Raw genomic sequence first — 22,409 nt, 5'->3', positions numbered from 1 at the left:
GGCAACGACAGCGACTCGAGAAGTCACCCTGCGGTTTCGCCACGGCTGTCCCGCCATCCGCCAACTTGCATACATCACCATCAACCGCCATCATCAACCACAAACTGCCTTGGATCGCTGTCTACGCTCACTTTGGTGTTCCTTTTTTTTCCTTGATCCCTTCCCCTCACAGCCCCATTGATTGATGGTATTCAGCGAGTTGCGCATTCCCGATGTGGTAGGGAACTGCAGTCGATTACATCATCAGAGTTAGGTCCTTAGCCGTCTCATCAACGTCCATCGCCAAACCACATCGAAATGTCCGATTCAGAGAGGTCGCCTCTCCTCTCTGCCACTGGCAGCAGCAAAATTCCCAATACTCGAGAACCGGAGGAGCTGTGCGAGTCGACACCGCTTTTGACAGGCTCAACAGCGACACCTCGCTACGATGGCGACGGGGACGACGCGGACAACTGCGATGCGGCTTCCATCGCTTCGCGTGCGCCAGACCTGGCCTCCATCAAGTCCGCGAGGATCGCAATACGATGGCCATCAATCATTGCCGTGATTGTCCTGTCGTCCTTCGCGCTCGCTATCATGATTCTGGCCTTCATTGGTCCAGACGCCGTTGAGGAATATGCTAAGCAGGCGGTTGTTATTGAGCCCACGAATCTCTCCCTTGTTTCCATCACCTCCAACGGTGTGCGCGCGAGAATACAAGCCAATTTCCATCTGGACGCACAGCGCGTGGCGAACGAACATGTCAGGCGGGTTGGCAAGGCCGCGACATGGTTTGTGGGTGAGCTTGGAACAGAGGAGAGCAAGATCAATGTGTTCCTACCCGAGTACAACAATGTGTTGCTCGTGACTGCCGCTGTTCCCCCATTGAGGGTCAAGATCGCAGACGGACGCAACAACGCCTTGGATTTCGTGGCGGAGCTCACCCCCGGCGATGCTGAGGGCATTCGGATGATCGCGAACGAGTGGCTGGCAGGGAAGTTGGACAGTGTTCGGGTCCGCGGGCAAGCAGACGTCCAGGTTAGGGCGGGATTCATTCCACTCGGCACACACTCCATCGCCGAGTCTCTCACGTTTGAAGGTCAATACATCTATCGTTCATTCGCGTCCCTGTATCTTGGAGAGAAATCCCTCTTTTAATCCACCTACACAGCAACTTGATCACTCTGTTCACATTCGAATCGCTGCTGATAAAATGTGCAGGCAGCAAGTTGCCTCGCATGCCCGAGTACAACATCACACGGTTGAACTTCGATGAAAAGCCCGTTCCGGGCGAGAGCAACTCAATGGCGGCCGAAGTCACGATCAAGTCCGTCAACCAGTACCCGATGTCACTCGATATCCCTGAGCTTGGCTTTGAGATCCTCATTCCCGGATGCAGTCCAGTTGATCCGTCTATCCTCGTCGCAGACGCCACAACCAGCCGCGTAGCAGTGCGGCCACATGCAGAAGTTGTAGTTGACGCGCATGGCCTCATAAAGAAGTTGCCTGATTCGCTCACTCAGCTCTGCCCCAACTCCGACTCGTCGCCCTTGGATATGCTCTTCAAGAAATATCTCGATGGCGAAGCGGCGACTCTACTCGTCCGTGGCCAAAAGCAGCCGGCTGGCGAAACGCCGGACTGGATTGCAGAGATCTTATCCAGCATCACCGTTCCTGTGCCGTTCCCAGGACGCTCGTTCGATAATTTGATTCGAAGCTTCTCCTTGACGAATGTCCACTTCAAGATGCCAGATCCAGCAGCCGAACCTGATGACCCAGAGTCGAACCCAAGGGTATCTGGGACCATCGTAGTTGTCGCTGGGTTGCCCTCCGAGATGAACTTCTCACTAAATGTCTCCAAGATCCGCGCCGATGCCGACGTATTCTACAAGGGCGACAAGCTCGGAGAGCTCAACTTGAGAGAATGGCAGCAAGCGAATTCGACGCAGACTCCGGCGAAGGGGCTCAGCGAGGCCACGCTGAAGATTCAGTCTCGTATCAATGACGCACCGCTCAACGTGACCGACATCGATGTTTTGACGGATGTCATTCAGGCGCTGCTCTTCGGCGGCAGAGAGGTCACGCTGAGCGTCAAGGCTCTCGTGGACCTCAAGGTTCACACGGTATTGGGCGAGCTCGTGGTCAAAGGTGTCCCCGCCGAGGGGAAGATCCCAGTAAAACGTCCGTCTCCTTTTTGATTGTCTCGTTAGTCGCCCCGGATAGCTGCTCCGCTCTTCCGTCATCGTTTCGGCTTCACTCGGCAAACTAACCTTGCGCCTCTACCGTAGCTCCTGGAAAGAACCTCTTGGGTTCTGCCGCACCCAGAGTGGGAAATGTCGAGATAATCGACACATCTCGCACTTCTATATCGCTACAAGCATTAGTAAACATCACGAACCCAACCCCGTACTCGGCTCACATCCCTTTCATCAGCATACACGTCGAGAGTAACCGAACGACGATTGGCGAGGCCTTTGCTGAGAACGTCGACGTTAAACCAGGAAACAACACAAACTTGTCAGTATCAGCAACATGGAATCCGTCAATGGGCGGAGATAGCGGCCTCCAACGCGGCCGCGACCTCCTGTCGAAGTATCTATCGGGCTACAACACGACCGTCACCATCCGTACTCACAGCGGCACAATCCCGTCACTGCCGCTCCTCGGCAGGGCGCTGTCCCGATTCAACTTCACCCTCCCCGCTCCACGGCTCAGACTCCCCGGAGACGACGACGATGACGACGAAACACGCTTCATCCGCGACGCTACCTTCCACGTGCTCTCCTCCACCGCGAGCTTTACGCTGGTCTCGCCGCTCCTGCACAACACGCTGTTTATCGACCGCGTCAACGCCACGGCTCTGTATAATCATACGGAGCCCATCGGCAGGATCGAGTATGACTTCCCGTTGGCCGTGCCGCCTGGGGTGTCGCAGACGCCCAGGCTGCCGGTTGATTGGTCATTGGACTCGGTTGGGTATGGCAAGTTGAGGGAGGCGCTGGGCGGGAGAATGAAGCTGGATGCGAGGGCTGTGGTGGGGGTCAGGCTTGGGAAGTGGAGCGAGACGGTTTGGTATGTGGGACGGGGAATTGGAGCCGGTGTTAGGTTGTGATTTTTTTTCTTTTTCTACTTTTGGAAGGATTTGGTTGATTGCTTTCTATGGGTAGGGATACATAGAGTTGGACGTGGAGTTTGTGGACTTGGGGTCTGGGGATATATGGGACGAAGGGTCATGGTTACTGTTCGTTAGGGCGTCCATAGAAGGAAGGGGACAAGGTGATACAGGACTTGTCGTTGGTCTCACAACATACATTTACATCGTTGGCTCCGGTCATTGACCCCTGAGTGGACTCAATGCTCTGAACATGCAATGGTTAACTTGTGAATTGCTGGCTTGTTGCGAACCACTCCCGTCTTCTCTTGGAGATATCCTGCATTACCCTGAATTTCTCGAAGGGATGGGAACACAGAGTAGTCCAAGTCGAAAGTCGGAATAACCTCTGCCCCTCAAGGTTCCTAAATCAATGCCAAGACTTCGATGCTCTAACAGAAAGCGAACCCCCACGTCATACACGGCACGTCACGGCACAGCTCCGTTGATCTCCTGCTCGGGATTCGTACCTCACAGGATCCACTGATTTTGTTCAAAGCGAGCTCCCAACTCGTATTAGATTAATTACCTCCTTATCCATTTAACAACTGCGATTGACAGCCCGCGCGAGTTACCCGTCATTCGCGATTTCATACTCGAAAGACCGAGATGTCATTGCAGGACGCGCCGTACCGATAGTAGAACAGTATGCGAGCTGTCCTGCCCGGCAAGCCCGAGTCGCGGCTGCAGGCCCTGGCGACGGGCTGCTGGGAGAACAAGCGGATTACCGTGAGTTCTTTTCTTCGCTTCAGCAGCAGTCACGCCTTCCATTGCTGACTGATTTGTTTTCCTATTGTGTGAACGCAGGCCTACATTACTGGTAACGCCCTCGCCATGCTGGGCGACCCCGACAAGCTCCTCCAGACGGTCTACGACGACGACCCGGAACCCTTGCAAGCCGTCGCGCTGGACGAAGCATCGGGCAAGATTGCGATCTGCACGAGGCATGCCGTGAGGGTGTATCGGCCGCTTGGAGTAGGGAAAGAGGTCGGCGCGCTGCAGTGGGCGCTGCAGGTGACTATTGCTGTTGGGGAGGGAGAGGGGGAAGGGGAGGGAACAACCAAAGAGGGGGATGATGGGAATAGGCCAGCGATATCCCTGTCCTGGGGCGCGTCCGAAGAACTGCTTGTCGCGCATTCCAGTCTGGAGCTGTACGAGACCTCGGCCAACCTCCCGAGCCCGGAGTGTTCGTGGCGGAAACGGCTCGCCAACCCGGTCCGGCTGGCCAGTCTGTCGTACGACTCGGCGTACATCGCTTCGGTGGGAGAGTACGACAAGCTGGTCAAAGTGTGGCGCAGGCTGAGCTATGGCACGGGGGAGGTCCGGTTCGACTTCCTCTACCTGAGGCATCCGCAGCCCGTGACGGGAATCCAATGGCGGCGGCCGCATCACGTCGACCAGACGATTGAGAACGCGCTGTATACGTTCTGCGCGGATAATGTGTTGCGCGTGTGGGTGGGGTCAGACAGCTACGGGCATCAACACTTGCAGCTTTGGGGTACGCTCGATTTAGGGGACGCCATTCAAGGGCGGGGCCCAGAGTCAGAGGGTGAGCTGCGTTGGGCATTCGTCATGCACGCGGGGGATCTTACGGCCGCGACTGAGAAGGCCGTGCAGGAAGGCGCCAAGTCAGAGGAATATGCGCCGGCACTGGAACATCTCATCACGGTTGCTAACCGGTCTCCGGAAATTTGCGTCGTTCTCGACGGGCGAGGACGCATGGCTGCGTGGGCGCTCGAGAACATCGGTTGCAGGACGAGAAAGCCCAGCATCTTTAATGTGGCCCATGTTACGTCCTCGGAGCTGGACTTCGTCAGGGGCTATTCGACGGCGGAGATGCCACATGTCGAGGCCTACAGCTACTGTCAGTCTGGAGGACACTTACACATTTTGCTGCACCTTTTCGACGGTAGGATTGAGGTCTACCGCAGCAATATCGCTGCCTTGTTTGACCCGCATCCAAAAAGATCCCGCCTGAGCATGACGAGCCTGTGGACCGGCCATTCAGCTCCCATACGAAAGATCGTGCGCAATTTCAGCGGCAGGGCCATCGTCTCGCGGACGGAGCAGGGGCAGAGCGTCATCTGGAAGCATGAACTGGACGCCAGGCGGACGGGGCTCTCGCGCCAGGCGGTAATCGCGCCACAAGGGCACATCCACAGGATGTGTCTTCTTAGGAAAGGTCGGTTTGCCGTCTTCCTCCGACATGAGAATATATCCCTGTGGGACTGCCGGCAGTCAGACACACGGATGCTGGTTGAGAGCAGATATGATGTACCTGGGAAGCCGCTTTGTTTGTTGATTCTCCCACGGCCCAAAGTCGAGGACTACACGACAGCACACATAGCGACCATCACGTCTGAAAAGCAGGGGATGGTTTGGGAGGTCAAGTTCCCCTTCTACACCCGCTCCGAGACCTCCACTCCTGCCCTCAACGGAACCAATGACCAACAGCCCTCGATCCACGAGTTCGCCAAGTTCACCCTCGAAGATGCAGGCGACCTCGCCTACGTGCTCCCGGTCGACCCAGCGGGCACCACGCCTCACGTCTCCGGCTTCCTCGACGTCTTTGCCCGCGACGTCGCCATCTCGTACACCCACTCAGGCCGCGTCGAGTTCTGGACGGCCCGCGTCGGGCACGGCGATAGGGGCGTCGTCGAGTGGCTGTCAACAAGCTCCATGGAAACGGGCTTGTGCGATCCGGCCCTCGTCAGCGGCAGCACGAGCAAGAAGGCGGCGCTCGTCAACTCGGCCCGGTCGGCCCTCACCATCTGGGACATCCGCGGCGCGCGCCTCGAGTACAACCAAGAGTTTGAGAATAGCCACACCATCCGCGACCTGGACTGGACCGCGACGCCCGACAGGCAGTCCATCCTGGCCGTCGGGTTCCCGCACCGCGTGGTGCTGCTGTCGCAGATGCGCTTCGACTACCTCAACCAGGGCCCCGCCTGGGCGCCGATCCGTGAGATATCGATTCGGGAGTTTACGCCCCATCCCATTGGCGACTCGGTCTGGCTTGGGGATGGACATCTGGTTATTGGCGCGGGAAATCAGTTGTTTGTGCAGGACCGCCAGTTCGACGCGGGCAGCTCGCTGGTCACGAGCCTGAGGCTGCCGCAGCGGAAGGGCGAGGAAAGGCATTGGGATCTGTTTGATGTGGTCCAGAGGCTGAACGGGCCCTTGCCGGTATTCCACCCGCAGTTTTTGAGCCAGTGTATTCTGGCTGGGAAGATTGTGCTGGTGCATGCAATTCTGATGGCGCTGTATAAGACGCTGAAGTTCTGGGTTGAGGGGGATATGGTGGATGATTACTTGGGCTTGGATCTTGCTGACTTTTACGAGGTTGATCATGTAGGTTTTCATCCTCCGTTATTCTATATTACATTATAGAGTGTGTAGGGCGGGATGCTGACAGTTTGGCAGACGACCAAGACATCAACGACGAAAGATCCCGGGCAGTATCTCTCGCGACGCATGTCGTACGACGAAGGGGACGAGCCGTTCTCCGAGGAGGTCGCCGCCGAGATCAACGAGCGGCTCACGCGCGTCGGGATCCCGCAGCTGTCGGGCCACGAGCAGATCCAGCTGGTAGATATCGTCGAGTGCGTCGGCATGGTCGAGAAGCAGCGGCGCTCGCTCGACGAGAACGGGGCGCGCTTCATGCTCTTCTTCCGGCAGCACGCGCTGCGCAAGGGCAGGACCAACGAGATACACATGGGCTGGCGCGAGATCAACTGGGCCTATCACTCGACCAGCCAGGACGTGCTGGTGGACTTTGTGACGAAGCAGTGTCACGGGCGGATGTTGTGGGAGAATGCGAGGGAGAGCGGGATCTTCATGTGGCTGGCGGATAACGCGGCCGTCGTGAGTTCTCATTTGACTGACTGCGGTGACAAGAGAAGGGATGGCTGACAAGATAGCAGAGAGCACAATTCGAGGTGATTGCGCGCAACGAGTACACAAAGAAAGAGCTCAAAAACCCGATCGACTGCAGCTTGTTTTACCTCGCGCTCAGGAAGAAAACGGTGCTGCAGGGCCTATGGCGCATGGCGACGTGGAACAAGGAGCAGAGCGCTACTTTGCGGTTCCTGGCGAACAACTTTGAGGATCCCAAGTGGCGGACGGCGGCGCTCAAGAATGCCTATGCCTTGATGAGCAAGAGACGGTTTGGTAGGCATTTCCATGGCCTCCTCCCGTTTTGTGGTGAGATGCTGATTAGCCAGCAGAATACGCCGCGGCCTTTTTCCTCCTCGCCGACCACCTCCACGACGCAGTCAACGTCTGCCTCAACCAGCTCAAAGACCTGCAGCTAGCCATCGCCGTGGCGCGCGTCTACGAGGGCGACACCAGCCCGGTTTTTCGCCGCCTTCTCGAAGAGGAAGTCCTCAGTATCGCGGCACAGAAGGGGAATCGGTGGCTGGCCTCGTGGGCGTTCTGGATGCTGCACCGCAGGGACATGGCTGTGCGCGCTCTGATTGTGAGTAGTACCATCACCACCTCCCCGGAAACAAGAGGAACGACAAGTGTCAGTTGCCTCCGTTGCAATCTCAAAGCCCTCTTTTGTTGCTTCTGTCCAGTTGGCTGACTGTAAAACCCCCTTCTGCAACAGACGCCCGTGTATACGCTGCTGGAAACGCCGGGCTCGCCCGACCTGAAGTCGAGGCTGTTTTTGACGGACGACCCGGCGCTGGTCATCTTGTACAGCCAGCTGCGACAGAAGACGCTGCAGACGTTGCGCGGGGCGAGTAAGGTCACGCCCAAGGTGGAGTGGGACTTTGTGCTGCATAATGCGAGGCTGTACGATCGCATGGGGTGTGATTTATTGGGATTGGACTTGGGTAAGTCTTTTCACTCTGTTTTCTCCCTCTTTCCTTTCTGGCAGGATTAGTGGGCTGATCAAGATGGATGCTGGTAGTTCGAAACTGGGAGTTCTTCCAGCCAGCGGGCGTCACGGGCATCGCGGCCGGACTGGGCGGCGAGATTGACCCGCTCCGCCTGCTAAAGAGGAGGGGGTCGCTGGTTGTTGCCGACATGCCGGTGCTGTCTCCAAGCACCGTGTCACATCAGCAGCAGCCGCAGCAGCATGTGCCGGCCGAGATGAAGTCGGGCGGGCACCTGCCTAAGCCACCGCAGGCGCCGCCGACGGTATTTGAGGAGCCGGATGCGAGCTCGTTGTTGGATAACTTTGGGTTTTGAGAGGTCGGGATTGTGGATTGCTCAGGGAAGTTGGTAACTTCTCAAGTTCAGAAAGGGTGCGCTGCTTGCTGGCTTGATATCATGTCCTTGTGTTGCATAGGGAGCGGCGTCTTCCCGTATGGATAGGTATATATGTACCGTACATGGCTGTTGTTCTGGAGAATCGGATGCACCCAGACGAGGTGCGAGGAGTTTAGGAATCTTTCCTCCAGGTTGCTTGTGTTCATTGGTGCTGCGCGGCCGAGTCTCTGACTCGCAAAGGTTCGAGGTATGAGAGCAGCATACGCAGCACGGAGTACTACATAAGTATGTACAATAACCGACCTTGTCGGCATCCGGCCCAGACAAGCGAGAACAGATCCGTCTTTGCAAGAGCTTTGGTTTGCTTGTGTTTATTTACCTTCATGGTCTCATAGGTATTCATCAACCGTATGCTCGACAATAATGGGAGATGGTGACCTCGTTATGTATTTGTACAATTACAACTACTTCGGACAAACCTCAATCAAGTATTAGAAGTGGTTTAGGTGAAGGTGTTTCAGCGTAATTACCCGTTTAGATCAGTGGCTTACTTTTGCGATGGCGTGCCGCTGACTTAGAATCCCCACTCTTAACGGAGTTTCCGTATCCAGTCGTTGACTGCAATTCCCTCCACCATTTACAAATCATCACCGGCATCGAAAACCATTTCAGCTTACACTTCCATCAAAATCATCATCTATGTAGCCGACGACAAGCATTATCGCTTCTTCTTCCTCCTTCCCAACCCGCCTCAAAAGCAACGCGTACCATGCCCCGTCGCACACCCACCGCGGGTTCATCAACCGCCATGCCTCTCCCAGATCTGGACTCGGACACACCATCCGACAGCAGGCCCCTGCTTCCCCCCTCATCCTCACCCGCCCCGAACTCCCCGGTAACCATCCATGGCGCCTCCTTCACAGCGCGAGGCGTCCTCGTCGGCCTGGCCGTCGGCCTGGTCATCTGTTTCTCAAACATGTACTTTGGCCTGCAGACCGGCTGGGTGAGCACCATGACCATGCCGGCCTCGCTCATGGGCTTCGGCATTTTTAGGTTACTGCGCTCGCGCCTCGGAGGAGACAGCCTGCCGCCCTTCTCGCCCGTCGAGAACGTGCTCGTGCAGACGGTCGCGGGCAGCATGGCCATCATGCCGCTTGGCTGCGGATTTGTCGGTGTGCTGCCGGCTATGGAGTACCTGCTTGCGCCCGAGGAGCAGGGGCCGATCGTGCTCGGGTTGGGGAAGTTGGTGCTGTGGAGTCTGGGGCTGTGTTACTTTGGGGTGGTGTTTGCTGTGCCGTTGAGGAGGCAGGTGCTGATTAGGGAAAGGTTAAAGTTTCCGAGCGGGTTTAGTACGGCCGTGTTGATTAGCGTGTTGCATGGCCAGGCGAGAGATGGGGTGGGTGTCGGTAGTGGTGGTGGCGGTAGTGGCGGTGGTGGTGATGGTGGTGGTGGTGATAGGGAGCGCCAGACGGCTGGGGGGTTTGCCAGTCTTGCTGCGAGGGATGACGTTCAGGTGGTTAGCGGGGATGGGGAGGGGACGAGGAACGCCGAGTCTTGGAGGCGGAATGTGCGGTTGTTGCTTGTTTGCTTCTTCGTGTCGGGGGTGTTCACCTTTGCGACCTACTTCCTCCCCGTTTTGAGGAATATCCCCATCTTCGGCTCGGTGGCGGCAAGCACATGGCTCTGGACGCTGAACCCCAGTCTGGCGTACGTCGGGCAGGGCATCATTATGGGCCCGGCTACGACAATACATATGCTGCTTGGTGCCGTTGTCGGCTGGGGTATCCTCTCACCGCTGGCCAAGAACAGAGGGTGGGCACCGGGTCCGGTGGGTGACTGGGAGGCCGGGAGCAAGGGCTGGATCGTGTGGATCTCGCTGGCCATTATGCTTGCCGACGCTGTTGTCAGCTTGGGCTATCTCGCTTGGCGCTCAGGGAGACAGTACCTGCCGCAGCTGCGAGACAGCCTGCTAGTCCAGCTTGTCCCTGGCCGCATAAAGAGCCTGCTGAGTCGCCAGCCGCATGCCGGGTATACGTCTATCAGCGCTGTGGCCGACGAGGACACTACCGTCCCTCCTGCCCATTCCAGGTGCAGCAGAGAGTCAGCCAGCGATGATGATTTTTCACTCGGCGAGCTGGAGGAGGAAAAAGAGCATGACGACGCACCCCCCGACCAGCAAGTCAGCGACCGGACCGTTATCGTCGGCCTGACCTTCTCCATCCTTTTCTGCATTCTCTGCATCCACGTCGTCTTTGGCAACCTCGTGCCGCTTTACGCGACCGTCGCGGCCGTCTTCATGGCGCTCGTGCTCAGCATCATGGGCGTACGGGCTTTGGGCGAGACCGACCTCAACCCCGTCTCGGGCATCAGCAAGCTTGCCCAGCTGTTCTTTGCCTTCATCATCCCGCAGTCCAACAAGTCGAGCGTCTTGATCAATCTTGTGGCCGGCGCTGTGTCCGAGGCGGGCGCGCTGCAGGCTGGTGACATGATGCAGGACTTGAAGACGGGGCATCTGCTGGGGGCCGCACCGAAGGCTCAGGTACATACAACAATCTTCTTTCTTTGTGTGCTGTTTATACCCCTTTATGGCTGTCTCATGCTCTCGAGACAACGCATTTGCTCCTGAAACCCTCCAGGGACATCCGCAACTGGAATTTCATAGCTGACATTGTTGATCCAGTTCTGGGGCCAGGTCATTGGTGCCACGGTGGGTGCTGTTGTTAGTGCCTTCATCTATCGGCTGTATACATCGTGAGTCGAAATTTTCTCCTCTTTCGATACAAAACCTGCAGGCTAACTCTATGTAGAGTCTATCAAGTGCCAGGCGACCTGTTTCAAGTCCCCACCGGCTACGTTTGGATCTTCACTGCCCGCCTGGTCACGGGCAAGGGGCTACCCCCCATGGCAAAGGAATGGGCCATCGGGTCTGCCGCCTTGTTTGCTCTCACCACCGCCCTGCGGGCCCAGGCGACCGGGAAGCGCTGGCATGCTCTGATCCCCGGCGGCATTGCCGTCGCCGTGGGCATGTACAATGTCCCGTCCTTTACGCTGGCACGGACGGCAGGGGGCCTGCTCAGCTGGTGGTGGCGGTCCGCGAAGGGGTGGCAGGATACCCCCTTGATTGTGCTTGCTTCGGTAAGTGGTTTTGATCTTCATGTCTCTGGATATGGGTTACATTCTGACGACTAGTCTAGGGATTCATTCTTGGCGAAGGGTTCTTGAGCATTGTGAATCTGGTAATGCAAAGCGCCGGCGTTCCTCGTTTGGGGTAGCATAGTGTCGGGTAAGACGACACCATGGCAACTGGTGGCAGCTTAGGAGCCACAAATCCATTCATGTCATTTATCTGTATCCCGATCTCTATTTCCTGATCTCAGTGCAACAACCATGTCTGGACCTGGCTGTCGCCGCCCTCCAGGGCCCAGGCGATTGTGATATTGAGGCCACGGGCATGGTCCTCAGGAATAGCGTAGCGGATGTTGCCGACTAGTTTCTTCCCCGGACCAACCTCGATATCCTTTGCTTTCTCCTTGTCGATGAGGTACAGCCCTTGCCTCCAGTGCGTGGCAGTATCATACGGGCCCGTGGTGAAGGCGACACGCTCTCGCCCGGCAGCCACCCACTCCTTGGCCGTGAGGTTCGCCTCGACCGCCTCCTCTCGGCTCTCACCAAAGAAACAATCGAACCACACCAGAAATCCATCTAGCCCCTCCACCTTGTCTGACAGTGTCGTCTGCCACGAGTCCTCAAAGACGAGATCCGCCACCTTGGCCGTGTGGAGGTCCAGCATTCGAAACGCATGCGCCTCGCCGCACACCGCATCCGTGGGCATTACGGTCATACGCGCATCCGTGTAGATGCCCGCCTGCATCGCCCGCATGTCAAACCCGTACACGTCCCTCCACCAATCCACGTTCTCCGCGACATACTCGGCATCCGACACGGGCGCAATCCACATGCTGGCGTGGCTTGGAACGAGCAAGCCGTCGGGCTTCAAGTACTTATCGCGCGCAAAGAAGACGCTTGGCAGCATGGCCTCGTACAACAAGCAATACCCCATCCACTCAGACACGATGACGTCGACCTTGTCCACGGGCAGCGTCACGTCCTCGATGCGGCCGCGCACGCACGTGATGACGCGGTCGAGGCCGTTGCGGAACACGTTCTCGCGCGCCTTGTCGAGGATGGCGCTGTTGTCGACGGCGAGGACGCGCGCGGCGCCCGCGCGCGCGCAGAACATGGACAGGATCCCCGTGCCGCAGCCAATGTCGAGGACCACCTTGCCCTCAAAGAGGTGCTTGTTGGCGTAGATGAAGTCGCGGTAAGCGTTGGTGCGAACCGTGTCTTTGATCATGGTCTCGTGAATGTCGGTATGCGCGTAGGACTCAAAGTAGTAGGCCGACTCGTCCTTCTCCTCCTCCTTCTTCTTCTGCTGCTCGGCAGGGGCAACAGGCGCAGCCGTCTTGCACGCCTCGCCCTCGTCATCCACGCCCCAGCGCTTGTCGAGCGTCTGCTCTACGGCCAGCCGGTAGTTGGTGAATTGCTTGGCGAGCTGCTCCAGTTCGGCCTGCAGCTGCGCATTTTTTTGCAGCAGCTCGTCCACCACGGGTCCCCCGCCGCTGGCAGAGTTCTGGACTTCGGCGGCCTGGCCCTTCTCCTGCGCCTGGCCGGACGTGCGCTCAGGTAGCTCGTCCAGACAGAAGATCAATGCGTCATCCGCCAACACGGGGATAAGCAGGCTGTCGTCGGCCAGATGCTCCGCGGTGATCTCTTGCGGCAGGGCAGTGCCTTCCTTTACACCCCGGCGAACTATACCCGCGTCAGCAAGGACGTTGCACTCACTTAATCTCCATCATCGTGGAGAACGCAGATAGGGCGGACTCACTAAAGTTGATAAGCTTCACACAGCCGTGGAAGTCCAGATGAAGCCTGTCCCTGACGCCGAGGAAGTCAAAGTCGAACTTGTCCTTGCAGTACGCCAGCATGGACTTCGCATCCGAAAAGCCCTTGTCGTCGAAGAACGAGACGACAGTCACTTGCTCCTGTTCCTCGTCTTCATCCTCCTCGCCGGGCTTGTTGAGCCAATCCTGGTCATTGTCCGACGACGACACAGACTCGGAGTCGGAGCAGGGATAGGCTTCAGCCATTTCGTGATCTTGTCTTAGGAGCCTTTCAACCTGTTTCTGGGTGTTTGCCGATTACAGAAAGAGGAGAAGCGCGGAAGGTTATGAGACAAGAATAAGGCTGAATGGGTGAGATTGTCAAGTGAAGCCGGAGTTCTTTTTTGGGAAATTTTTTGTTTTATCAAGGTGTGGATAAAAAACTCGAAATTGCTTGTGCGGGGGACTGACTGCATCCTGTCCGTGCAACTCAAATGCAGCTATTACCCTTGCGTTATAGGATGCACAGAGAACTTACACTTATGAGACTGTCCTTGGTATATCTATTTGGCCACCGAAAGCGAGTTTCCCAAGAGCATGACTGTCATATTGACTGACAAGGACTTCTGTGCTGCAAGCCGCCTTGACTCGAATATCATGCAACACAGGACCGGAGAGTTCAGGAATCTTGTTCATGGTAAATATAAATAAATCCCCACTGAAAATGCATAAATATCATTGAAATCTCGCCTGCTTTTGGATACCATTTAATGCCCCCGTCCACCAATGTAAAGTTCTTAGACACCCTCCTATTCCTCCTCCCCTTCATCTTCCTCCTCATCTTCGTCTCTCGCTTCGTCTTCGCCGTCTGATATCTCCTGTCCCAGCACCTTGAGCCGTTCCTGAACCGACCGTTAGCCCAGCAGTGACACCTCCCTGATACATCACTCACCTTATACTTGGTAACCTTCTCCTCCAAGTCCCCAAACACCTCCAACAGATCATCCAGCTCACTCTGCACACTCTTCCGCTCCTCCTCCTTTTCCTCCCCCTTTTTCTTCGCCTCCTCCAGTTCCCTCAGCGCCTTCTCAGCAGCCGCCTTGGCCTCCTCGACCTTTTCTTCAGCCCTACCAGCCCTCTCCTCCGCCTCTCTAAGCCTTTCCCCAATCTTCCTCATCTCCTCCTCCTTCCCCCTCAACCTCCTCTCCACATCCCCAAGCCTATACTCCCCAGCTTTGACAAGCCCCTCCAACTCCCCCACCCTTCCCTCCGCCGCGACCCTGGCCTTATTAGCCTTCATCAGATCCACCTCCAGTCGGCTGATGGTGGCCTTCAGGTCAGCCTTCTCCGCCTCGGACCGCCGACGGGCCCGCTCCGCATCCTGCTCGGCGCCCTTCTTGGCGGCGTCCGCCTGCCGCTGCAGCTCCTCCTCGCGGGCGCGCAGCCTCGCCTGGGCGGCCGCGAGCTCCTGCGCATGGGCCCGCTGCAGCGCGTCGTTGACCGTCTTGAGGCGGGCTAGCTCGGCCCGGGAGCGCTGGTGCTCCTGCTGTTCGTGGGTGAGCTGGCGGGTGACGTTCGTCGTGGCGGCTTCGGCTGAAGCGATCTTGCTGTCTTTGGCGGCGAGCTGTTGGCGGAGCGTGTGGGCTAGGTCGTTTGCGCGCGCGAGGTCGGCCGAGAAGCCGTCTTTTGTTGTGCGGTGAGCCGCTTGTTCCTGGGCGAGCTGCTCGGCCAGGGAGGACGTTTGCGATTGGGCTTCTTGGAGGGCGCGCGTCTTGTCGCTGACTTCGGCGCGCAGCGTGTCGACCAGCTGGCGGGAGACGCCTTTTTGCACGCCGTTGGTGATGACCGAGGTTTCCGAGTCTGGGTCGCGGTCGATGGCGCGGAGGATGCGGCTGTAGTTGTCTTTGAAGAACTCGACAAAGGTGTCATCGAAGTAGACGTCAGGGAGCTTCTGGTCTGGCCCGCCTTCTAGTTTTTGTGGGAGCACCTCATGATCCCTCATCAGTGGGTATGAGCGTAACCGCGACAGCTTGTCTACGTAGCGGTCACGGCCCATACGCGACATGATCATCTCCCTGACCTTTGCACGAGGAACGGGCGAGTCCTTGGTGGAGAACTCGTAGACGACGCCTGCCAGCATGGCGCTCAGACCCTGCACTATAATATCCCCGTTGGGGTTCTCGATAGCCGCCTGGATCAGCCCTTGGAGGTTGGTGAACTCGCCCAAAAAGTCGTTGACCCCGTCCAAATCCTCAAAGAGCCAGCACAACAGCAGCATCAAATAGCCGATGCTGATGCGTGGGTCTTCCAAATTGGCGACGCTGCTCAGGAAGTGCGCCGTCATGGTTTGGATGCTTGTGACGACCTCTTCACCGCTGGCCTCGTCGCCTTCTGTAACGCTCATGGCTAGCGCTTTTGTCTCTGGATTGTCATGCAGGAGGTGGAACATGATTACAGCGGCAAACCAGTACCTGTAAGGATCTGCCGTGATCGCGTCTGGGTTAGGCTGGAGGAGAATTGTAAGAGCATTAGTGAGGTTATCAGCATGCGCCTTGTGTGTCCGGACAGCATGGTCGAGGAAGTGCATCCGAATCTCCGCATGCTTGTATAAGTATGCCTTCAGGCATGTACACGCAGCCACCCGCAGGTCGAAAGCTGGCAACGAACTGACAGCCAGGATGAGGTCCAACAGGCCGTCGATGATGTAGACTTTCAGAACACCATTCGTCTGAGCGCCTAGCCCGTTGGCGACGGGGTCAGCAAGTGGCGATGGTACTTGGAAACCGGCGAACCTCGCTTGGACTGCTTCGTTTCCCCGAATCATATCGGCACATGCTAGGAGAGCTTCGGATTTGATTGGTAGCTCGGCAACGTGGGAGAATGCGATCTGGAGCGTGTTCTCTAGGACCGGCCCTCCCCGTACGCGAACACGTCCGCCGGATACTAGGTCGCCCGCAAATGCATCCTGGTTGAGTTGTGTTCCTGCAGCGCCGGGCACAAGGAGCAGTCGGATGACGGCGAGCATTGCGTACACGTTCCTGTTGCGCTGAACTTCCACCCACTGGGCAACCTCCAGGCCATCCTCGCGTCCCTTGTAAGCATCTCTTAGGAGGCGGCTGATCTCTGCAACGTGCCCCATGTCCCGGAACATGGTCTGGTTCAGGGGGTTGAGCCGGAGCAGGTTGGCCAGCAGAATCAGACAGTCTTCCACCACCCTCGCCCCGCCCGCCAGACCGCCCTCGTTGGCGATTATCTCAAACACCGGCGCAAAGCCCTTTTCGAGGGTAACCAGGTTTTGGATTACATTGGATGTCGGCGTGAGATCCGTGAGCAGCCCAATCGCCTCGTCGCGGACCGCCTCCCTGGGGTCCTCGAGGACCGCTACCAGGCGGGAAATGCCGTCGTTTGTGTTGACGATGCATTCCTCTGTCCTTTCCGTCCGCGCAGACAAAATAACCGACAACAGCTGTAACGAGTAGAGCCGCGAGTAAAAGTCGGTCCTGTCCTTCCCCAAGAACCCCAGTAACAGGGCGATGTTCTCGTGCCGCTGCGTAAACTCGTCGGCCACCCACAGCGCAATCTCCTCGGACGCCTCAGGGCTGTCTGGGTCTGGGCTGAAGAGCATCAACAGCGTCTCCAACGCTACCTTGACCGTGTCCACATCCTCCCCATCGCGGCTGAGACTCCCGATCAGGCTGCGCAGGGCGCCCGAGGCGACGGAGGCGGGATACTGCTTGGCGAAGCTGCGCAAGCCCAAGATGGCAGCGCGGCGGTCTTCGAGGAGAGTCGCTGTGCTCAGGCGGCCGCTGAGCACGGGGATGGTCTCACTCACCGACTGCTTGGCCGGCGCGGTGGTGATGGTCGAGAACATGGTGGGCAAGGGGGATGCCGGGCGCTATTAGCTGCTGCCATGGAGGAGCATCGGCTCTATCTTGCAAACAAGGACTCGACAGATGGTCGGGTCTTCAACTCTTTAAGCTCGTCGAGAACAGGCTTGAGCTCAAGGCAGTCGGCTCGTAGGTTCGCAAGGGGCGGGTCCGTTTCGTATCGCGTGGGGCCTGGACCGCAATATTGTCACTTCTTGACTCCAACGGGAGGTTCAGGTTTGCTGGGACGTAGTCACTGATACTGCATCGTTCGCGGGCGACGTGTGGAAGGCGAAGGACGTGGGCTGTTTTGAGTGGACAGGTGGTGTGCCAACCAACCCGCTGTAATTGGCCCCTGGAGCTCAATGGGGAGACGATGCGAGTTGGGACTTGGGATTCGTAAAATAAAGCAAGTTGAGAGTCTTGACAGATCTCATATCGTAATATACCGTAATATACGGATCCGTACTGTGGTATTATACATTATTCAATCCCGTGAGCCCGCCTGGGGCGCGGTCCCACTTAGCAGCGACCGAAATCCTCTTGAGCAGTTGCCTTTTTCAACCACGAGACGCGCACCTCCGTCGCGTATCTCGTTTCTAGCATTTTCAAAAACCGATCATCCGGCCATTCCAGGTCGACTCCTGTACTCGAGACAACTAAGGCTGTATATTCGCTATTTGCTGCGACAGCAAAGAAGCTTGATCGGGCTGAGCGGCTTCACAACTCACTCCACGTTTTTCTCGGTCGATGCAGGTCTCGGCCGCTCCGCCTCTTCGACCACTGTAACGTCAACCGAGCGACTCATGTGCACAAATATAGCGCCGCTTCCCATTTTATACCTAACGCCAAGTGCTTTTCTTTGCGATACCTAGCCCCGGCTAGTCGCGACCATCGATCACCGTCCGACCGATTCTTGCACTTCGGGCTTCTACCCTGTCGCGATTGCCGCAGTACTTCCACCATGGGTATTCCGGCTGCCTTCAGGTGGCTCTCCACCAAATACCCCAAGATCATATCTCCCGTCATCGAAGATAAGCCTCTAGTGTTGGAAGATGGCACCGTCGTGCCGGTCGACGCCACACAGCCTAACCCAAACGGCGAGGAGTTTGACAATCTGTATCTCGACATGAACGGCATTGTCCATCCTTGCTCACATCCCGAGGACAAGCCGGCGCCCAAGGACGAAGAGGAGATGATGATTGAGATTTTCAAGTACACCGACCGTGTCGTCAACATGGTCCGTCCCAGAAAGCTGCTCATGATTGCTGTTGGTACGTTTGCCCAACCCCCCAAGCCCGCGTCTGTCAGGACTCTCCTGCTAATATATGATAGACGGTGTTGCCCCCCGAGCCAAAATGAACCAACAGCGATCCCGTCGGTTCCGTGCCGCTCAAGATGCGAAGGAGAAGGAGGAGGACAAGCAACAGCTTCTCAAGATGCTCAAGAAGGAAAAAGGCAGCAACGCCAAGGAGGAGCCCGTCGAGATCGTCGTCAAGAAAGCCTTCGATTCTAACTCCATCACCCCGGGCACCCCTTTCATGGACATCCTAGCCGCAAGTCTGCGATATTGGTGCTCCTACAAGCTTAACACGGACCCCGCATGGGCCAAGATGAAGGTCATCATTTCCGATGCCACGGTTCCCGGTGAGGGCGAGCACAAAATCATGGAGTTCGTCCGCTCGCAGCGCAACTCGCCGGAGCATGACCCTAACACGCGGCACGTCATCTACGGCCTGGACGCCGATCTCATCATGCTTGGTCTTGCCACACATGAGCCGCACTTCCGCGTTCTCCGTGAAGACGTCTTCTTTCAGCAAGGAAAGGCCCGGATGTGCAGACTCTGCGGCCAAACGGGCCACGACGAGAGGAACTGCAAAGGTGAGGCAAAGGAGAAGAACGGCGAGTTTGACGAGAAGGACAAGGCTCTTACCCAGAAGCCCTTCATCTGGCTCCATGTTTCCATCCTGCGTGAATACCTTGCCGTTGAGCTGAACGTTCCCAACCTCCCCTTCCGTTGGGACCTTGAGCGCGCCATCGACGACTGGGTCTTCATGTGCTTCTTTGTCGGAAATGATTTTCTGCCTCACTTGCCCGCTCTCGAAATCAGAGAGAACGGCATCGATACTCTGACGGCCATTTGGAAGGATAACCTCCCTGTCATGGGTGGTTATGTGACCAAGGACGGGCACGTGGATCTCGAGCGCGCGCAGTACATCCTCAGCGGCCTTGCCAAGCAGGAGGATTCCATCTTCAGGAGGAGGAAGGAAGTCGAAGATCGGCGGGAAGCGGGTTTCAAGAGGCGCAAGCTCAACAATCAGCAAGGTAATGGCAGGGGCGGAGCTCAGGACTCCCCGCTCAGTGGCAAATCACGCAAGGGCGCGCCCGAAGCGAATGGGCCGCCGCCGGGCATGAATTTGTTTCCGGTTGCGAGTATCCCCAAGCCGGTCATCACGCACGATATGGTGATGAACCGGGCCAATGTCGCCAACAAGAGCGCTGCCAGTTTTCTCAAGAGCCAAATCCAGGGTTTGATGGCACAAGCCAGAGACAAGCCCGATGGCGACGAGGCCAAGGACGAGGCCAAGGACGAAGATAAGGCAACGAAAACGCCGCCTTCGGCCCTAGGTAAACGCAAGGCAGAGCTCATTGAAGAGGACGCCAACAGTACCCCGGATGCGGCGTCGGATGCTGAGACTCCTATTGCCTCAAGCGATGAAGGCCCGGTCGACACGGTCAGGCTCTGGGAAGAGGGCTACGCCGACCGCTACTATGAGCAAAAATTCAAGGTCGACCCCAAAGACATTGCCTTCCGGCACAAGGTTGCCCGGGCGTATGTCGAGGGTCTCGCCTGGGTGCTGATGTACTATTTCCAGGGCTGCCCCTCGTGGGAGTGGTTCTACCCCTACCACTACGCCCCCTTCGCGGCAGACTTTGTTGATCTGGGCAAAATGACCATCAACTTCGAGAAGGGCAGGATATCACGTCCATTTGAGCAGCTCATGAGCGTGCTTCCGGCGGCTTCTCGCCATGCCATCCCGGAGGTTTTCCATGACCTCATGACCAAAGAGGACAGCCCAATCATTGATTTCTATCCGGAGGACTTTGAGATCGATTTGAACGGTAAGAAGATGTCCTGGCAGGGCGTTGCTCTTCTGCCGTTCATTGAGATGCCCCGTCTTTTGGCCGCCATGGAGACAAAGGCGCACCTTCTGAATCCCGAAGATCAAGCGCGCAATGCGCCGGGCAAGGACGTCATGATCATCTCGGATGCCCATATGAGTCTCTACGAGGATATCACGTCACATTTCTACTCCAAGAAGCAGGGAGCGCCCAAGTTCAAACTGGACCCCAAGAAGAGTGACGGACTGTCGGGAAAAGTGGAAAAGATTGAAGGTTATGTCCCCCACGGCTCGCTTGTGTACCCACTCTCGAGGAATACCATGCCTGACGTCGACTACGACCGATCCCTCAGGTATGCTATTCTATTCTCAACATGTTTTTTTAAGTCTTGAACCCACATTTTTGCTGACAAGCGGCTAGTGTGCACTACGAGATGCCGAGCAGCTCTCACACTCACAAGTCGATGCTCCTTCGCGGCGTGAAGATGCCCAGGCCTGCGCTTGACAGGGCTGACATTGACATGGTCCGGAACAAGGCACAGCGGTCCGGGAGAAGTTACGGCGGTGTGCCCTTGAGAAACAACTATAATGGCGGCGGGCGTGGGGACAGGATCAACTACGCGGGCGGCCCTCCTCATGGTGGCGGTGGACAGGACCCCGGCGGATACCAGCAACAGGACCGCGGCTACGGCAACGGGTACGGCGCTGGCGGCGGATACGGCAATGGGTATGGCGACTATCAACAACAGTACGCGCCGCCGCCCGGGTATCCCGGCTTCGGCATCGGGGTGCCTCCACCGCCGCCGTCGGCTCACCTCGCGGGTGGTGGTTACGGCAGCCAGGGGTATGGCGGCGGCCAGGGCTTCCGTGACGATCGTTACGTCCCCGGACGGCCGCAGCACGGAGGTTATCAGGGCGGTGGTTATCAGGGCGGTGGTTATCAGGGCGGTGGTTATCAGGGCGGTGGTTATCAGGGCGGTGGTTATCAGGGCGGAAGTTATCAGGGCGGAGGTTACCAAGGGCAACAGTATCGCCCACCTCCGGGCCAGGGTCAGGATCGGCGTTATGACAATCGTTACGGCGGCGATAACAGGAATCACCGCGACTCAAGGGGATACAGGCAGTAGTGGCTTGGTACTGTACTGTACCTATGATGGTAAGCCGGTTATGGAGGACTGTTGTCTTATACGGGTATATCCACAGCTCAGGGTGGTAATTGATGCCTTGGGGGATAGGAAAATGCCAGCGAAAGTGTTCTTGTTTTCATCATCAAGCTGATCGTTTCTGAGCAACGTAGGTCTGCCTCGCTATCCCCGCATCCCGCAAATGTACTGTGTCTCTCCATTAGGGCCTCTGAGAAGACAAATAGGTATTATATCATCAGGTGGCATTCAGTTGCATGCAACCAAAACCAGTGAAATTGCATCAAGTCATTGCACATGCTCATGCGGGCCTACAAACTTACCAAAGAACTGAACTACCTAAGTTACCTTATTATTATTAACTCTGCACTTCCACCCAGTACTAATAAAGTCGGCGTATCCATGGGGATGAGCTGGCGGGATTCGGATTCAAGCGTGGAGTTGACGCTGGCAAGTCATATGCCCCACGAAGTTCGACCTGAAGTGGATGCAGGAACCACCAGGGGCAGAGACAAAGCGGTGTGCGGCACCGTTTGGTTTCGTCCCGGCATGGCTTCTCCGAATCGGACTGGTCGTCTTCTGCAGGTTCAATTACTGTAACTAGCGTTGAGAGATCATCCCCACCGAAAAGTTGCAGGACAACCAATCGGTAGGGGCCACCACTGTCTCCATTCGAGATCGAGGTGTAGGGGTCCCCGCTCCAGGTTTGGCGCGTCGCTTCCTTCCCCGCCTTGCCGCAATCTTCAATCCGGCAAGCAGCTGGAGCAAGCGCATCCCCGGTCGCGCTTGAGAAGGCTTGAGAGCCCGTCCCGTTCCCGCTCGGTCCCGTCCCCAATTCAACCTCATCCCGATCCCCAACGCCAGGCCGATCCTCCACGACCGACGACGGCTGCCGCAGGACCGGCTCTCTGTGCCCTGCATCAACCCTTGCCTTTTGAGCCCCGAACAATAGATACAGTATTTGAGCTCTAGGTAGCCCTGGCCAAGGTTCGCTGTGCGGCGCCAAATTCTCGATCGGAAATAGAATAACACAAAACATAATACCGAGTTCA

At 57.1% G+C, this 22,409-nt stretch overlaps 4 protein-coding genes across 4 annotated transcripts; 2 read left to right on the top strand and 2 right to left on the bottom strand.

The window, feature by feature from the left end:
* Positions 1-90: 90 nt before the first annotated feature.
* On the top strand, positions 91-8,679 carry N657DRAFT_666376 (uncharacterized protein). The gene is made up of 12 exons (XM_062795332.1): positions 91-1,078; positions 1,201-2,160; positions 2,268-3,087; positions 3,778-3,859; positions 3,938-4,117; positions 4,199-4,522; positions 4,673-6,481; positions 6,554-6,994; positions 7,054-7,300; positions 7,357-7,607; positions 7,740-7,968; positions 8,046-8,679. The coding sequence occupies exons 1-12, from the start codon at positions 298-300 to the stop codon at positions 8,324-8,326; spliced, it is 6,405 nt and encodes a 2,134-aa protein (XP_062643762.1). The 5' UTR covers positions 91-297; the 3' UTR covers positions 8,327-8,679.
* A 294-nt stretch (positions 8,680-8,973) lies between these two features.
* Positions 8,974-11,849, top strand: N657DRAFT_666375 (OPT superfamily oligopeptide transporter). Its single transcript, XM_062795331.1, has 4 exons — positions 8,974-10,886; positions 11,028-11,098; positions 11,155-11,482; positions 11,542-11,849. Exons 1-4 carry the CDS (start codon positions 9,117-9,119, stop codon positions 11,617-11,619), a joined length of 2,247 nt encoding a protein of 748 aa, XP_062643761.1. The 5' UTR covers positions 8,974-9,116; the 3' UTR covers positions 11,620-11,849.
* On the bottom strand, positions 11,560-13,688 carry N657DRAFT_625882 (S-adenosyl-L-methionine-dependent methyltransferase). The gene is made up of 2 exons (XM_062790766.1): positions 13,233-13,688; positions 11,560-13,156 (listed from the first exon to the last, which is right to left on the bottom strand). Exons 1-2 carry the CDS (start codon positions 13,492-13,494, stop codon positions 11,721-11,723), a joined length of 1,698 nt encoding a protein of 565 aa, XP_062643760.1. The 5' UTR covers positions 13,495-13,688; the 3' UTR covers positions 11,560-11,720.
* An 89-nt stretch (positions 13,689-13,777) lies between these two features.
* Positions 13,778-17,476, bottom strand: N657DRAFT_649561 (uncharacterized protein). The gene is made up of 2 exons (XM_062793752.1): positions 14,180-17,476; positions 13,778-14,129 (listed from the first exon to the last, which is right to left on the bottom strand). The coding sequence occupies exons 1-2, from the start codon at positions 17,096-17,098 to the stop codon at positions 14,037-14,039; spliced, it is 3,012 nt and encodes a 1,003-aa protein (XP_062643759.1). The 5' UTR covers positions 17,099-17,476; the 3' UTR covers positions 13,778-14,036.
* Between the last annotated feature and the right edge of the window lie 4,933 nt (positions 17,477-22,409).

The sequence above is a fragment of the Parathielavia appendiculata genome (assembly GCF_033297405.1).
Source record: "Parathielavia appendiculata strain CBS 731.68 unplaced genomic scaffold N657scaffold_20, whole genome shotgun sequence".
NCBI lineage: Eukaryota > Fungi > Ascomycota > Sordariomycetes > Sordariales > Chaetomiaceae > Parathielavia > Parathielavia appendiculata.
The sequence above is the reverse complement of the archived record's forward strand: the minus strand, read 5'-3'. Positions and strand labels throughout refer to the sequence as shown.